Source organism: Ursus arctos, unplaced genomic scaffold, assembly GCF_023065955.2.
Source record: "Ursus arctos isolate Adak ecotype North America unplaced genomic scaffold, UrsArc2.0 scaffold_2, whole genome shotgun sequence".
Classification (NCBI taxonomy): Eukaryota; Metazoa; Chordata; class Mammalia; order Carnivora; family Ursidae; genus Ursus; species Ursus arctos.
In genome coordinates this window covers 11,521,592-11,540,635 of record NW_026622874.1, presented here as the reverse complement: position 1 = coordinate 11,540,635, position 19,044 = coordinate 11,521,592, and the positions used below count along the sequence as shown (strand labels likewise).

The 19,044-nt window shown below is 34.1% G+C and overlaps 1 protein-coding gene across 3 annotated transcripts in view; it reads left to right on the top strand.

The window, feature by feature from the left end:
- KIFAP3 (kinesin associated protein 3) overlaps nucleotides 1–19,044 on the top strand; it is a 150,897-nt gene that overhangs the window by 96,729 nt on the left and 35,124 nt on the right. For all 3 annotated transcript variants that reach the window (XM_026509401.4, XM_044387939.3, XM_057315070.1), the window contains exons 16-17: nucleotides 551–649; nucleotides 5,778–5,863. In XM_026509401.4, the coding sequence (XP_026365186.1) occupies nucleotides 551–649; nucleotides 5,778–5,863 (185 nt within the window). The remainder of the gene's footprint in view (nucleotides 1–550; nucleotides 650–5,777; nucleotides 5,864–19,044) is intronic.

Here is a 19,044-nt window from a genome sequence, read left to right as displayed (position 1 = left end):
CCAAACCAAAAAACAAGTGTTAGTAAGTGTTACCAAGTCACATTGGGGACGTAGAAGTTAATTTAATAATATCTTTATACCTCTAGGCAAAATATAGCGAGAATTACAGAGAAGCACTGTTACCGTGTTCTTAAACCAGTCTTGGCCTTCCGTTCTTTCTAAGTACAACCTGATCTTTTGAGACAATCTCAAGTAGTCTGGTTTAAACTCAGAGCTGATATAATTTCTCTTTTTCAAAATCTTATTTTTTATCTTTGTATTTCAAAGTAATTTAACCTATTTAGTTGAACTGTAATCAAAATTACTAAAGCTTCTAAAAATATGTTACAAATTTCCGCACTGATCATCATCATGGAATTTAGAAAAAATACCTAAATAAAGATATAAATCGCATATGCCACCCATGTATTACAAATAATGTAAACTGGTTGTCCTTTACCTGTCTCCTGTCACTCTTACTTTTCTCATTCTCCACTATTCCAGTCAATGTTTTTCAATTTTATATATAACTGTAGTATTCTTTCACTTGAAGTGTTCTGCTTCCTTTCAGCTCAACAAGAAGATGATGAATTTGTATGTCAGATAATTTACGTCTTCTACCAGATGGTTTTCCACCAAGCCACGAGAGATGTCATAATCAAGGAAACACGTATCCTTTTAACATTTACAATAGATAATGACATTTCACATACTCAGAAAAAAATGCTTCTTTAGGTATTTTTTCTAGCATATGTACAAATAATGTAGGAAATATCAAGCTTCAAAATAATTTTAGAAGGCAAGGTATTTTTTATGGAAGCTGTTGGCCCCAAATCAGTATATAGGTAGCATCTTGCAAACAATTCTATTAACTTGTCAGGCTGTGATTCCCAAGAACTTAACAAACACATCAAATTGCCTTCTCTATTAACTTAAATATCAGATGTTCCTCAGACTGTCCTTAGTACTCTTTCAATCTTACCATGTTCACTCTACATGGGAAAATATATCTGTTCCCATGACATCAGCTATCAGCTATATACTAAGTATTTAATATCTTCAAAATCTCTTTCTTGGGTCCCAGGCATTTGTTGCTAACCGCAATCTGGATATCTTCCACCTATCTAAAGAGCATTGTAATCAATGCCACTTAAAAGCTGCAGGACCTTGTATAAGTTACCTAATCTCCCTTGAGCATAAAATCTTTCATCTATAAAATGGCCATAATATTATTAAAATGAAGACCCCCTGCCTTATACAACTCTTGTTAAGTACTGATGAACTTAAAGTGCCTGTAGTTGTTTCCAACAAACAGAGATAGTAAGTGATAGTTTATCATTATTACATTCAAAAGGATACTCAGTAATACAAATATCCTTTCCTGAAAAACAGTCTACCTTCTGTATTCATAGTGGCTAATAAAAGTACTATCCACCAGTCTCATAGCTGAACATTTTGTGTCTGCTGTCTCTTTTACTATACATAATTATTCATAATGCAACATCTGCCAAGTTCTAATCATCTAACAGCTACTGTTTTAAGTGTTAGATATATTAAAAAAAAAAAAAGTCAGTCCCTGTACTCAAGGAGTTTATGGCCTAATTGAAGAGATGGACAAGTAAATACGAAATATAAAATTATAGTTCAGTGTATTAATGTCATAAAGGTATGTGCATTCAGCATAGGAGAGGATATATAACCAAGTCTGAGGATGTCATGAAATGCTGGCAGTGGAAGTGGTATCTAAACTGAGTGTGTGTGTGTGTGTGTGTGTGTGTGTGTGTGTGTTTTATCATGGTGATCTGCTGGTGTACCAAAAAAAAAAAAAATCTACTTTTGAACTCCACTGGTAAGGTTCTTCATTACCCATGTGAAAAATCTAAATTTAGCTTGACCTTAATCTATTTTTCCAAAGTTGCCCCTTTAACTCTATAATACACAGTTTTCTCTTAGCACACCAAAATCAGACCGGACCCATCTTACTGCCTCCTCGTGTGCCTTAACAGCCTCTAATGCATTTGTCTCTTTCTTAAGCTAATGATCTCAGCTCAGCAAAGGCAGATTTATAAGCCATCTTCTCAGTTAAGCCTCCCTCCTTCCCAGTAGGAGTAACATATTTTTACCTTCAATAAAGAACTTTAAATTGTATATTTGTATGCCTGTTTTTACCAAAAGATTTTGAGCTCTTCAAGCTTAAGGACCAGCTTAGTCTTCCTCATCTTTATCCTCAAAAGTTAACAGTACCTGGCATGTGGTTAGTACTTGTTTGGTCAGTGAACACATGTCTCTAAATGGTCAATGCCCTTTTAAAATTAATACCTTGGGAGACTTTTTTTTTTTTTTTTTTTAATGATCCTGGTCATCGCTCAAAACATTTGGCAGCTCCTTCAGTGTTATATTCAAAGCCAGTGATACATGCTTTAAGTATCATCTTTGGAGGAAATTGCCTTGCTTTTGAGGACAAGATTAATTTCTGGAGCCATATAAAGTCTCCCAAGAGCCAAGTCTGAAGAATAATAAGTCTGTCTGAGAAATATTCTTTTTGATATGGGCTATCAATATGCAAATACTGTTTTGCCTTAACAGCCACATCAGAGAGATCTTCTTTTATCACAAAGAAATATTTTTTAAATGTGGCTTATAAACTGACCCCCTCAGGAAAATAAATTCTAGTACACTCTTTTCAGCAGTGTTAACATCACTTTCCCCAGTGGTGTTCCATGGAACTTTTTTTTTGTATTAATAGTTGCTTAATGAAAAAAGGTTCTGTGATAAATGAGTTGGGAATGCGCTGAATTAAACAGGTTTTCTTGCTACAGGGTCTTCTCGGAAACTTTAATATGCTTTTCTGGGTTGAGCATCTCTGAACATGAAACACATGTTAGAAAACATTAAAGAGAAAGCATAGCTTTCTTAGGCAACTTCTTTGAAAGACTACCTTTGTTTACATGTCACCATATACGGTTTGAGGACTAAAGAAGAATGAAGTATTTATAGTGCCTATCGAGCACTAGTACATAGTGAATAAGCGTGCATAAGTGAATAAGCATCTCTACCCTGGTCTGTCTGCTTAAAATGTACTCTCAGTACCAAATTATCAAAGGTCACAGTATTAAGACAACTTATGTTTGATTTTTCTTCTCAGTGTAACTTTATTTTTTCCCAAGTTCAATTTTTGTTAAGTCATTGGATCTGAAGTGAGTACTTTTTAAATAGTTATGCTGAAGAATTTAATATGTTGATAGTGGAAGGAATGGGACATAAAAAATCTGATTCAAAATTTTACAAAAGCACCAAGGAATAGTGCTTAGATCTGATGCTTTCATCCATGCCTTAAAATTGGGTAAAGATTGCTAGAGTGCTTTTGCCCAATGATTTGGTGTTCAAAATCCAGGACTTTGTTGATATCAGTGACATTTAAATATGTCTTATTATCTTTTGTCACATAATTAGAAATTATTAAAATATTTCACCATAATTTTAAGCATTTTATTGTGATTTTTGCTATGACTGATATACTTAAATTTTTAAATAAAGATTTATTGGGCAATAAACAATTTATTTTTCCCATGTTTTAAATTTAGAGAATTTGATCAACATTATTTTATTTTTAACAGAATGAAAGAAACTTGATGTTTGAGATGGCTGGTATAGACTTATATTAGGTAAACATATGATTTATATTAAAATGTTTGAAATATTTAAAATAGCTCTCAGCACAGTTGATAGGAATTGAGAATCTAAAATTGAGAACCAGCGCTATTGTAATAATTAATTTTCACAGAATCCCAAAAATTGCAGAATGGGAAAATAAGCCAAATTTGACTTGGTCCTTTTAGAGTCTCCCCGAGAATATATCGTTCTGTATTTTTTTCTATATTTTAAATATGTCCTTTGTTTGCCCCCAAGAAAAATAGTAAGTAGCACTGATGTGTAGAAGATGTGGACTAATCTCTGTCTTTGCTACTTGCTGTGAAACTTAATAAAAAATTTTTCGGCATTTTAATCAGTGCTACAAAGAATGTCATGTGCTTGTACACATGTGCTAAAGTTTCTTGGTAGAAACCTGTGGCTTCTGTTTCAAATACTACTTTAACCAAGACTGACTGTACTGGAGATTATAAGTTTTTCTTCATTGCCTCTTTTAGATTCATTGAGGTTTTTTGGTTGATTTGAGTTTTTTTTTATTCTTCCCTTTTCCCCTACTTATTTGTTATATTTATATATTCCATTTCTTTTCTTTTGGGAGTTAAACCCAAATTTCAACATGTATTCTCTCCAATTTTAAAGGACCACATCCCTCTACTTCTAAGACTAATGTCTCCACTCCCATCTTCCATTTTATTTACTATCTAGTATAATAATTTCACCTCATTTTTATAACATTTAAAAATGAATTATTATTTTAGTTATTGCCTTTTAAAAACCAGTGCTTTTTTAAGACTTATAATGTGTTGACCTATTCCCTTGTTTACTCTTTTTTCTTGAATTCCATTTCTCTATTGGTTTTCTTTCATATTACATTCTCTTATACTGCTAAGTGAATATCTGAATAATAAAATATATCTCTATCTGAAAATAACTAGCATCTTTTCTTTAATAATAATTTAGCAGAATATGGAGTTTTAGATTGCTAGTTATTTTTCTCAGCAGGTGAAAGGTATTTTTCCACTGTCTTCTTGCCTGAATTGATGCCAGTGTGAAGTCTGTAGTCTGCTAATTATTGGTATCTGTCATAATGTCTGGTGACAATTTACTTTTCTTTCCTTTATAAATGACTTTGATCTTTTTGCCAGTAAGACCAGAGGAATGTTTGTTTTTTATTTAAAGCCAAGTAGCTTTATTAGAATTTGACATGGTATTCATCATCTTTGATTGATTTTTCCAAGTATCAAGTGTGATCTTTCAGTATGTCGTTCTCTTCCCCCTCCCCCCCCCAATTTCAGGAAAGTTCTCTTGAATTATAGTTTTTAGTTATTTGTTCTGTTTTATTGCTTTTGTTGTCTCCTTTGGAATTTCTGTTATGTTGGATCTTCTTTGCCTATCTTTACTATTTGTCATTTTCTAATATTTTCTCTTTTTATTTATTTTTAAATTTTACAAATTTTCTTCCTTTTTACCTTCCATTTCTCTTGGAGTTTTATCTGTTGTTTTTGTTTACTCATATATTACTATAAATTTAGTTCTTATATATCTGAAATGATTTTTACTTTTAGTTCTTTTCCGAATTATTTGAGTTTTCCAATTTTGATTTATACTGTTCTTTTACATATATCGTCTTTACTTAAATTCTTTTATTTTCTTTAAATATTAGGTTGCAGCTTCCATTTTTTATGTGAAAATGTCTTATTTTTCTCATAGTAACCATATACAAGATATGACTGTGATTCTTTTCTGTTACAATTTTTGTGTGAAATTAATTTTCCTGAACTTTTAGGTGGGCCAGTGTGATCAAGAAAGCTTTACAGCTATGCAGCTCTAGAGCTCCCTCTTCAGTTATTTTCATGATTTTCATGTTTTCAAAAATAGGGTCTTGTACTTTCTGAGATTTACTGGCTTTGTTTTCTTTACCCATTTTTATTTAGTGGGGTTTTTTTTCTTTTTTATTTCTGTTATCCCTGTCTTTTAAACAAATGAAATGTTAAATGTCTCTGGTCATCTTTTATTAATGATTCTATTTTAAAATTTGAAGTTAGATATCAAGGCAGCATTTGAATTTAGGGAAATGTGGGATTTTCTAATATGCTTGAATAGCCTCAATCCAAATGCAGTTTGTATCTTTAACCACTTTTATTCAGAAGCTCCAGCATATCTCATAGATCTGATGCATGATAAAAATAATGAAATCCGAAAGGTCTGTGATAATACATTAGATATTATAGCGGTAAGTAATTTTTCTTCTAATGCAAAGGGTAATAATGGTCTTCATTTGGGAGAAAAAAAGTCTTTGTACACCTGTTTAGAATTTTGCTTTTCATGTAAATGCAAACTTGTATTTTGGTAAAACTCTGAAAATACAATTTAGAATGATACTAAATTCATGTTTTAAACATAAGACCTTTGACTTTCAACTTTTTAAGTTTAGGCTCCTTCAGGGTTTTTTTTTTTTTACATATTCAGAGTTTTAGATTTAGTCTACATGTCATGTCCGAATCATCTCTTTTGCAGAGAAAATTATTGCATAGGACCAGGAGTTTGATGAGAATTTCTACCAGAACTCAACACAGTCAATTCTGCAATTTGGCCATTAAACTTTTTTAATAAGCCAGTTATTATTTCGGTGATTTGATTTTGGTCATATGCTTATACTTGTTTTGTAAGTTGATTTGGAATGATGAAACCTGTAAAAATAATGTTATTCGTGACTGTAGAACTTTTTGTTTTTTAAATATTATATTTATTTACTTGAGAGAGAGAGAGAAAGTGAGCACATGAGTTGGGTGGGGAGAAGGGCAGAGGGAGAGGGAGAAGCAGACTCCCTTCTGAGCAGGGAGCCCGATGTGGGGCTCAATCCCAAGACCCTGAGATCATGGCAGACACTTAACTGACTGAGCCACCCAGGCACTCTCTGTAGAACTTTTTAAAGGATATATAACGGAAGGAATATAGTCAGAAGGATAATCTGAGTCCTGGATTAGAAACTTGCTCTCTGTGTACACTTTTCTTCAGAAATCATGCTCATGCTCATGCCCACCACGGTCTTCTGCCTAGACTTGGGCCTTGAACCTGGATTGTGCCATATACTCGATTACTTTAAATGTTTTTTTCACCTATGACATATACTGCTGCACATAACTTGCTTCCTTCTTTGGACTGGAGTAATACTTTTTATTTTGACTCACCCTGTAAAAAGCTTCTTGAATATAGCCTATTCAGTAGTTTTCAAAGTTTAACTTAAGCTTTTTAAAGGATCAGAATAACATTTTAAGGAATCAGTTAATAACTTTATTAGAAATCCTCTAAGTTGGCATTTGTACTAGTGATTTCATTATGAAATCAGACAATCACTATCAGGTATCTTCTTGTCAGTTGCCTGCATTTTATTTTAGAAATTGATCTTATTTGATATCATCTGCTTTTTGGATTTCACGGAGTATATCATTACTGGTTTAAACATTTTTTTTCCTTAGAGAGCACATGTGTAAGGTGGGGGAGGGACACGGGGGGAGAGAGAGAGTGAGAATCTTAAGCAGGCTCCACACCCAGTGCAGAGCCCAGTGCAGGGCTCGATCTCACAACCCTAAGCCCATAACCTGAGCCAAAATCAAGAGTCGGACACAACCAACTGAGCCACCCAGGTGTCCCTATCATTACTGGTTTAAAACTAAATGAGTACATTGGCATTTTAGCTTTGATCTCTAAATTAAAATAAGGAAATTTTACATATCCTTGCTCCAGTCAGATGTGTCATGCATTTAGGCGCCTGTTCACAGGGCTTATAAATAGAGAATATTTATTACTCCTAGAGAATAATTTCATGGCTTATATATTATTTTCTTTTTTTAAAAGATTTATTTATTTATTTTAGAGAGAGAGAAAGCATGGGGGAGGGGCCGAGGGAGAGAATCCCAGGCAGACTCCCTGCTGAGCATGGAGCCTGACCCATGGCTCAATCCCAGGGCCCTAAGATCACAACCTGAGCTGAAATCAAGAGTGGGACACTTACCTGACTGAGCCAGCCAGGTGCCCCTCATATATTATTTTCTAGTAGATCACTAATGTCAGTGTTGTAAATAAAGTATATAATAAAAATAAAAAGTATAAGAATAAAAAAATCTTTTTAAAGTTCTATTTGTGATTATCTTACCTTAAGTAATGACAAAAAGAAAAAAAGATGTCAGTTTGTTATGGATTGCCTTTAGCATACTTTTAAAATTACCTTCTTGTTTGAGAAAAGGTAGATGGAAGACAATAATGTTTAGATTTACATATTAGGCATGTTTGGTTTAGAATGTAAATTAGCAATAGCTCCAAAATGCCAGCTCAGTCTTATTAAAAAATATTTAGTGTAAAATATGAATATAAGATAAAAAATTTTACTCCCAATTATTTTTAAACTCTGGGCTAAAGTCTCTCATCTTAAACAGGAATTTTCCCCACCCTGTGTCTACCTGTTTTTTCTAGATGGCTGTCCTAGGCTTGCTCGCTCTCTCTAGAACCGATGTTTTGAAAAAATTGTCTACATATTACTTCCTTCACGTCTTCATTTTCCCTCTTCCTCCTTTCAACCAATTCTGGCTTCTGCCTCCATTATTGCACTGATATGTTTCTCACTAGTCACCCTGGCCTCCATTTTTCTAAATCCAATGAGCATTTTTAATCTTCATTTTACTTTGTTGATTTTACTGTCCTTAAAGGAATTTATAAATCCTGATCAGAGCTAAAATGTAAACAAAGAAAATTATTTAGGTAATTATTTTTGCAAAGAACCTTGTTGATAAGGTCTTCAAAGAAAAATAATCAGCAAAATGAAACTGGTGATATATCAGCTAGCTATATACGTACGGCTCCCTAAGATGCTACCTGATCATTTGACTTAGTATAAAAAAAATTTGAACAAGTAATCTGAAGGTTCACCTAGTCTCTCTCTGACTCTCCACATGAGATTTAACAAAGTAAGTACTTGATATGATGCTAAGTTATTTTGGATTGTTTCATTTCACATATTGGAAACCTTTAGTCTGAAAAGATATTTAGAAATAATAAACTTATTAAATAGAATATTTAAAGATATTCATGTGTGAATTATGTGATTTAAAAGTCCCACTGTGCTACCCAACTGAGTCATATTCATAACTAAGTTTATTAGAAGGAAAGAAGTGGTCTACAGCTGATAGAAGGGCTAGAAACATCCCACATTCTGCTGGAAGAATGTTTCTTTACCTTTCTGCTGTTATGCATTTATGAGAGTCAAAGCCCTGGTTCAGTTTCAGCTTGATAGTAAGGAACTGTACCACTGGGAGAGCTTCTTCCCAAAACTTTTTCTCCCCTTCTCAGTTGGATAGGGTTTCTGATCTTATTTTCAACTTTTGGCCTCTCTAACATGGCAACTTGGTCTAATACAACTGATGCTAGTTCTCTCACCTGCTGAATAATCTCAGACAATGTATCACTTTTTGAAGATTCAATTTACAATGACGTTTCTGAGGATTAGAGAGTTATTGTTAGGATTAGAGAAAATATGAAGCATCTACCACATGATGGTCACTCTCTGTTTTATTCAAACTAGACCAAAATTCAGACCTTGTTGAGGAGTTTCTATGTTGATTACGTATCTGGACCAACATTTTCTTTCTTTGGTATAGTTAATTATCTATGTTATTTTCTGTTCATTTAAATTGTTTAAATGGTATTGGAAGACAATCTGTTCCCTGTTTGGATTTTAACTATGGAAAGTTATTTGGAGTATTATTTTGGCCAGACATACTACTATTTACAGTTTACTTTAAGATTATTCTGCAAAATGGCTGAATTTGTCATTTTAAAACTCCATTTCAGAGCAATTCTAATACGGTAATTAACTGAAAGGTCTTGATTAGGACAGTGTGGTAAACAGGAATCTGCCGTTTATAGTGTAGAAGTGCCTCATCTGTTAAATTGCCCATGTTGTGAATTACCTGTGCAGTGACTTATTTTAATTTGGACTCAATTTATCCACTAAGGCCAAAGTTACACTCCTACCTTGCTAGGCCTCCTTATTTGGGAGAAATTTGAGGAGTGGGCCTTTTAATACATCAGTAAGATGACAGCTTCTCAGGTTCACTTGGACATGACATAGCTGCCAGTCCGGTTCTTTGAGCTCAGACTCTATTACTGATCATGACTCAGGGTGCTATTTGCTTGTCCCGAATCTTTTTCAAGAGTAAAACAAGAGGAAATTGACTTAATTCGAAACAGGAGAAACTTTGATTAGACACAGCAAAGATGATGAAACACTAGAAATAAGCTGTCAAGCTAGAATGTGAAGCCTCTGTCCAGTTAGCATTAGTAATAACTAAATAACCAACTTTCTGAAATAGTTAGAAACCTGCCTGGAATGGGAGTGGATGATCTCTGAAGATTCTTTTTACCTCTGGACTTTGATATCCTAGTATTCTCAGCATGACTATGTACTATAATAATAATAAATTTTTTTAAAAAGCTAATGAGAATATTTGTAGCCTAAGGCAATTTAAGAAAGCAAACTTCTTTTTTACTCAAGACAGTGTGGAATAATAAGAAACATTTAGATACCTTGCAAGTCTTAGGGAAATATGCCTTTTGCAGTAAAGAACTTGTCCCCCAAATTATGGAAATGTTACATTAGTGATGATTTGTTTAATGTACCTGGGCCCAAGCCCTCAATTGGTGAATTGAAACAGATGTGCGGTGGTGGTTCTCCTTGTACCCTGGAGGATTATGTTTGGTGATGCGGTCTCTATGGGCTCATCAGCAAGTTGTCACCTGTCTGACTAGGCCTTACATGTAGCTGTGGGAGACAGGGATTGGAGTAGATGCAGAGAGGAATGGAGAGACAAGGAGAGAGGAGCCTAGCTTCTTAGTCTTCCAAAGGGATATATGGCAGTTGATTGTTGTCTCTTCTCCTCCAAGCCTTGGGAATCCTGAAGGGAAGAACAGAATCCTCTAATCATAGAGAGCTTCTACAACCCAATTAGATTTTTATCCTTCAGTACTTCCTCAGTTTTGCATGAAGTATTTGATAACCTCATAAATTCTTCCCCAATTGGTAAACAAATTCCTCCCCTCGCATTACTGGATTGTAAAACATTTAATACATGTTTATTAAGGACATACTGTGTTAAAACACTAAGACACTGGGAATACAAAACTCAACAACACAGAGTCCCTAGAATGTAAACATTTAAATTCTAGATCTAGAGAATACTAGGATACTGTCATCTAGATATGAGCTTGCCTTCCAAGAGCAGTGGTGCTCTGTGGCCCTATCAATAGATGTTCTGTATGAGTGGCACATTGCATCTATCAGGTATTTATGGGGGAAAGGGATGCACCTAGGTTTTCTGGTAGAAGAGTGATGTATGTTGTCTTTCTAACCAGCCACAGGCCCATGCGATCTGATACTAACACAGGTTTGTGTCACAGATTTTGAATGGTGGCCTTTTTTTTTTTTAAGTAAGTCTAATTATGATCATGGGCAGATTGTGTATATTTTAATAACCGGGAATTAATATCTAGTTTTAGTATTTTAAACTTGGAAAACAAGGTGCTATCTTTATTCCTGGATAGTCAAAATTATATTTAATCAGACTGGTGTTTTGAAATGAGATAAACCAATGTAGATTTACTATAACCTCTAAGACATCAATTGGTATGATTCCCCACAAAAATTACCAGGCAAGCCTGTGTCCTACAGAAGTTTATTAATCTTACCAACAAAGGAAAGCACTTTAAAAAGACGTCTTGTAACATCTTGGCAAGGGAAGTTACAGAGAAACTTTCTTAGGAGTAGATTAGAATTAACATTAGAACTCAGATTATTTCGGGACAGGCCTTCAAAAGCAGAGATGGGTGGGGATTGGGTAAAATGGGTAGATGGCAGTCAGTTTGAATTGGCTTATAGGTTGGGCACAGGCAGAGAGCAGAGACTTTTAGGTGAATTGCTGACAGAAAACTACTGAGGTGTTCTTTCCAGAGCAGGTGGTGTGTGTTCTTGCTTGTTTTATAGTCTTGGTACCAATTATCATTGCTCAGACTTGTAAGTTAGATTTTTCTCAATTCTATACAATCAGATTGGGTTTAGTGAGATGAGTTTGGTTAGCCCTATTCTGGAGTTCATTTTGATATTGTGTAAACCTGAAAGACAGAAATTTAGGATATTTTTCTAGCTTGTTAGACTATAGAATATATATATATGTGTATATATATACATATATATATGATATAAATGTGATCATATGTATATGTATTCCTCGCTAGTTTTACTCATGTTGCTTGTTTTTTTTTTTAATTGGCAGTAGTTAGATTCTAAAGAACCCAAGCATAGTACAAAAGATAAAAATCAAGCTTTCTTGCTTAAATAAATTTCATTTAGTTTTATCTTTAACTTTGTGGCCCTGCTGAACATATTTAAAATGATACTACACAGATGAGCCTCCTCAGCACTTTAAGCAGAGGTTGAAGAGATAATTATATTTGAGGTCTGGTTAGAAAATGTCATAGTCAAGACTGCAGGACAAAACTTGGAATAGTACTGTTAAGAAATAGGTAGTATGTGCATAAAAGTCAACAACTCTGTTATGTATGTGTGTTTAATTATGTGTATATCTATATTTACTTATCCTGTACATATCATCGGAGTAAGTATTTTCTAAGATATAAAAAGGCATCTTTTTAACGGCTATTACCTTAACCTTAATGAGCAACTAAATTACTCTAGATCTGCGTTAATTTAGTATGAAGAAGTGTATTAAATAAACCATATTACATTCTCAATTAGGGGGCTGTCACATTAAAGGAGAAAGGAAAATCTGTTTTCCATCAGTTATGTTAGAACACAAAGCAGATCTGTGTAGTTCTATGCTATCCTATAGTGTGTTAATCAGATACAAGGTGTGACGGAAGCCAGTTACAAAGAGTTTTCCTGATAGTGAACAGGCTCTGATAATAGGCCGGTTAAGGCTTCACAATGTTTCTGTGGTTAAGTAGTAAACAAAATGATGTAGGACTTCAAAAAGGATGGCACATTCCATTTAAAATCAAACCATAAGTCTTTCATGACACTTTAGTTTTTATAGAAACTGAGTGCTTAAGATCATGTCAGGAGCTGAGAAGAGAAGAAAATAAAAAACAAAGCATGTGTACCTTTCAAGACAAGACAAACTCAAGTCTCAAAGCAAGGATATCAGGGTACGCTTTTTGTAAAAAGAAACATTTCAAAAATGAAGGAAGAAACAACTATATTCCTGGAGTATTTCCACAATGGCTTGGTAAATTTTGATGGTGTGTCTTGCTGTGGTTGAGCTATGGCAACCCTGAATTCCCAGTTATTTCCCGACAGTAGGGGAGGGGTTGTTTAAGAGAGAAGGAGAGATTTGGGGGAGAGGGATTAAAGAGAACAGATTTTAACTGATACATGTTGAATTTATTAAATTTTTGACACTGAATATTCTTTTAGAGTTGCTATTTAATTTTTTAAAACGAACTCCTTAGACTGCCAGTATTCTTCGTTTGGGGGGATAATTGTTTCAAAAGCTTTATGAAATAATGGTATTAATCATAAGTTTTAATTTGTAGAATGTTAAAAATTCAGTAAATCTTAGATTTGTTTCATTTTAGAAATGAAGAATCTGAGAACAAAAGGTACTAAAATACCTGTGAAAGGTTGCTTATTTCTATTAGTATCAGAACTAAACACAGAACCCGGGCCTCCTAATTCCTAATCCAGTGTTCTTTGAATTATACCTTACCATAATATTAATACCTATAAATTCAGACTCTGAGACACACAGAAGCTGCCTTTGCCATGGCTGTTAAACTGTACTCACTGAGGGTAGATGAAGAAGATACTTGAGGCTAGGGCTGCCGAAGTCCTCACCCGTTGGATGAGCTTTTGCTGGTTTTCACTAAAATGGAAGAGAAGGGGGAAAAAAAAAGTGGAAAGAGGTCAAGGGAGAGAAACACCCATAGAGACCAGGGCTGGGGAAGAGTTACAAATGCAAGATTGTTAACATGTTTTGTTTCGGGAAAGTAGATCTTCATTTTGAGATTGTCTTTCTTACATTTTTAGTCTTAAAATAGTCTTTCTTTTCTAAGACAGTAATAGTAGGTGGCAGTTGATTTACATTAAACATCAGTCACCAAAATTCGTTTTTGAAACTTTCCCAAAATCTAAAACTCTTGGGACCACTGTCTTAGCCTATTAATTTAGTACTAAATAGACTCTCAACAGCCATAAGCTAAAATATTTTATTTTCAGGAAACCTGGAACATAAAAATCAGTGTTTCAGAAAATAAAGATCAAAACCCAGCATTGCATAGTGAAACAGTACTATCTCGTTTGATTTTCACTAATGTTTACTACTAAGGAAAAGGAGAAGTCAATTATTTAAACCACTATTGTGTTCCTCATAACATACTTCATTTCAAAATGCTGTATTTGATAAACACTCAAATACTTGAGGCTGTATTATCATGACCTAGAGCAAACTTTTATGGCACAAGTACAATATGTTAATAATGTTTCATACTTAGTTTCTAAATCTTAAAAATACGTATTTTAAAATATTTTCTAAAGTTAGCGATTACTATTGGAATTAAGAAAGTCATTGAAAACTGATAGGCTGCATATAGTAGTATGATTCTAGCTAGATAAAGGTATGGGTATTTTTCTATAATTTTCAGCTTTCAATAATGAAATAGTTTTACGGTTGTAGATATTTTCAAAAAGTCTTATTATAACTGCTTGAGACTCTAAGGCCTTGATATTGGTTGGTCAAGGTTTTTTGCCATTTTCTTTACTATGATCTATAACAAGCCACACATACTTATTAAATCTTAAGGTTACCTCTCATGAAAACTCCTCTTGTCATTGTAGTAGATTCACCATAGTAGGAATCTGTAATCTTAGGATCATCTGCAAAACATAATTTTGTATATCCTGAATGATTACACAGCTTGGTATAGAATAACATATCTTGTCTACTATTTCCTGAAGGAGAAAGTGGTGTTGTTTTCTGAAGAGCTAAGCAGGCACCATAGTGTTTTCACTGGGATCCTGTAAACAATAATGCACATCAATCATTATGTTAGTCATAGAAAATTAAAACTATAGTCTTATAGTACAAAAATACTTAAAAATTAGAATTTTTTTAAAATGGCAGTATAGTCTGCATCATTGCTACTATACGTTTTGGCCTTATAATGTTAAGATATGTTAAGATATAGTGTTGGTTCTATGAATTTATTCAGTCATAAACTGATCCCCCAAAAAATGGCAAAAACTTTAAGGGAATTCAGTTTGCATAAAGGTAATCTAATTACATTTAGTGCTAGGTCTGTGCTAACTCACTGCCTTGGAAAATTAACTTCCCCAGAACACTAACAAATCAAGCTTTAGTGTCAAAAGTTAGCCACGGATGCTTGTGGATATTGTTGGTTCGTGAGCTTGGACTTCTGTCAGATGGTTAGATAGTCTGTGGATAGATGGTCTCTTTTTAAAAACTAAGCCTTGTGTGTGTAGGCTCATTAATAAGAACATTGCTGTAAGCTTGAAGGGTGATAAGGCCTAAGACTGAAGGGCATTTGTGAAGAAAATAGCATCTTTGTTACACATTTCTACATTTATTACTGTACTTTTGTTATGAGAATAGTAAAATCTTATGAGAAGCATATAAGATAGTAATGCCTAGAATAAGCATGATTTTCTTTGTGCAGAGCATTACTTACTAGGCTAAATACATTTTATGGATATGTGATTTAAGGATTTACTTTTTAAATACTTTAAAGATTTTATTTATTTGTTTATTTATTTATTCATTCATTCATTCATTCATTCGGAGAGAGAGCACTGGAGTGCACCCCTGCTTGGGCAGGGAGGGGGCAGAAGAGGAGAGAGAGGGAAAGGGAGAGAATCCCAAGCAGACTCTGTGCTGAGCATGAGCCAGACACGGGGGCTTGATCTCACAACCCAGAACTGAAAGGAAGAGTCAGATGCTTAACTGACTGAGCCACCTAGGCACCCCAATTTACTTTTAAAATTATACCTATTTTTATAACATTTCACACATATTAGTAAGCAGAAAGTTTTATTCTCAGTGGAATAGCAAACCCTGACTTTTATATGTTTTGAGCCCTTGACTGGGTTTTATCTCCTGTTCTTACACTAGGAATCCATATGCTTGAACCTAAATGATAATAGAAAAATCAAGTCGTAGGTCTTTCTATTATCTTCTTAAATACTTCTTCACTCAGATAATCAGGTTAAAATTTGTCTACCATAATAAAAAGTATGTTTCATACCTCTTGCCAAAAGGAACAAGCTGGTATTCACAAAAGAGACAATACCTATCAAATTAGTTCCAGTATTTAATGTAGATTTAATAGGATTTCTGGTATTATAAGGCATATCCAGGATATTATAAGACATATTTTTGTGACCTATAAGTAATTTATCTTTAAGGAAAAAAGGCAATTAGTATGGAGAATTTCTTGCCCCAAATACCATTTACTTTTTGTTTATGCATTAAATTTTTTTATCTTAATGGATAATAAGTTCATCCTTTTCTTCTGTAAGTGTATGTGATCATTCTTAAATTATCTAGCCACTTCTAACATGACAGTAATATATTTGTGCAGCCAGCTTTGCAGCTAACACATACACTGTGCCACATAGAAAACCAAAAAGTATACCTGCAAAGTCATGAATTTTAAGGAGGTTCAAAATTATATTTAGCATTGGGACTAAATTATTTTAAAACTAATCACAGTGCTCATACTGCATAATTAGCACCACTTAGTATTACATCTAGTTTTGGAAACCCAAAGTGAACCACTCAAATCTGTAGCCGATGAAACTATTTGTAACAACATCTCTGTGCTATTATTTTTTTTTGACTCCCTCTTTCCCTTACATCCTCCCATGTGCAGCCAGGTCAGAGAGAACATGATTGAGAATACCATGTGTTATAAAATAAACTTACCAGACCAGAAGCTACTTCCTCTCAAATCACTGCTTGGTCAACAATTCAACACATTCATAGAACCTTACAGCTGAAAGTTGACCTTGGAGTTCACATTATATTCTCACTGCTAAAGAATCTATTCTACAGTGACCCTGACAAATATTCATTTGTCCTCTGTTTAATTGCCTTATCCGCATTGCTAGCCCAAGGTTTACAATGCCGTAATAGCCTCAGCTAGCTGTGTGCACTTAAGTTAATTCAGTGTTCTGGGCCTCGTTTTCTCATTTATAACATGACAATAATTATAGTACTTAATCCAGAGAGCTGTCACTTCAGTTAATTAACAGTAATGGCTAACATTAAAGTGTTTTCAATATGGGTTTTCTAAATGCTTTGTACGTATTATCTCATTTTATCAGAACAGCTTATATGTAATCAGTAAATGGATGATTGTATAAATTATCATTATATATACCCATTGTAAGCATACCAACAAGATGGGGTTTGAATTTAGCATTTGTTGTTTATATCTAAATTGTCAATTTCAAATATATGTTAAAATTGTAGATGTAACTTGGAGTAAAAAAAAAAAAAAAAAAAAACTCCTTTGGGGCACCAGGCTGGCTCAGTCAGTTAAGTGTCCGAATCTTGGGTTCAGCTCAGGTGGTGATTTCTTGGGTCCTTAGGTCGAGCCCCACCTTGGACTCTGAGTGCTGAGGGGGGAGTCTGCTTGAAAATTCTCTCCCTCTGCCTTTCCCCCCCACTCTCTCGGGCATGCGCGTGCTCTCTCCCTCTCTCTCTAAAATAAATAAATCTTTGGGCACCTGGGTGGCTCAGTCGGTTGAGCGATTGCCTTCAGCTCAGGTTGTGATCGTGGAGTCACAGGATTGAGTCCCCCATCAGGCTCCCTGCTCAGTGGAGAGTCTGCTTCTCCCTCTGACCCTCCCCTCTTTCGTGTTCTCTCTCTCACTCTCGCTTTCTTAAATAAATAAATAAAGTCTTTAAAAATAAGTAAATCTTTAAAATCTAAAAAACAAACTCCAGCGATTTAAATATTGAAATTGTTAATAGTTGGATTAGTAAATATTTATTATTTTTAAAGTAAAATGCAATAATTTTTATAATTGATCTTTTATACAGTTAAATTTTAAATATATCAGGAAATAGATTGAGAACTAATAGGAATGTTAATATTTAACTATTAAAAAAAGAAAGCTTAACAATTTGGCAGCAAAACTGCCATTAGTAGTACCATAGCCAAAAAAAATTTCTGCTCCCCCCTCAGTCAAAAAGGGGCATCTATTATAGTTTTCAAAGATGTACAGTATAGAACACAGAGTCCGACCGCTGACACTGCTAAGAGATTTATGATAATGTGAAACTTCTAAAATTTAACAAGTAGAATTTTAACAAGATAATATATATAATAGTTACATTCTTATAAAATTTTAGACTTATTCTTACATCCCAGAAATTCCTCCTGTGATGACAGTTTTTTACTTTGAGCCTCAACTTTGGATGAAAATTGCTCAGTATTTAACTAAAATGTATATTTGGTCCACCTGTTAATTATCATGATCATCTTGACTATGGGAGGACAGTACTATTGCCTGTCACCTTTCCAACTCCTTTTTAGATAACTATAAACAAAAATGTTACAGATATGACAGAGGAATTTAAAACTAAGACCCTAGAGTTAGAATGATAAGAAATACCTTGATTTTTTTTTTTTTTTTTTTTTTTTGTCTATGCCTTCAGTGGTACTATCCATTAACTGTTAAGTGAATACACTAGTCAGAAGTAACCACAGTCTGTGGCAGAAGTCGAGAGCTAGACAGGTTCAGCTGTAGCGAACAGTAACTTGCCGAAAAGTCCTTCAGAAGTGTTCACCAAGGGCATTCTCTGTGAACAGGTATTAGATACAGCAGTAAAGAAGTCATAGTTTTGCTCCTCAGGAGTTCATGATTGGAGGAGGAATTAACACATTTAAAGAAGTAATTATGACTAAATAAGATAACGTTATTTTGCCCTTTTAAAATTTAATATAAAATTAAATTCTGGGGCACCTGGGTGGCACAGCGGTTAAGCGTCTGCCTTCGGCTCAGGGCGTGATCCCGGTGTTATGGGATCAAGCCCCACATCAGGCTCCTCCCCTATGAGCCTGCTTCTTCCTCTCCCACTCCCCCTATGGAGTTCCCTCTCTCGCTGTGTTCCCTCTCTCGCTGTTTGTCTCTATCTCTGTCAAGTAAATAAATAAATCTTCTTTAAAAAATTAAATTAAATTAAATTCTATTTGTTTAGAATTTAATTGAATATAAAATTAAATTCTGTTTGTTTTCCCTGATAAACCATTTCAGTAGTTAGGAGGCATACCTTTCTTTCCTTTTGAAAAGTGTTTATCTCAAAAAAAGATGTAGTGAAAGAT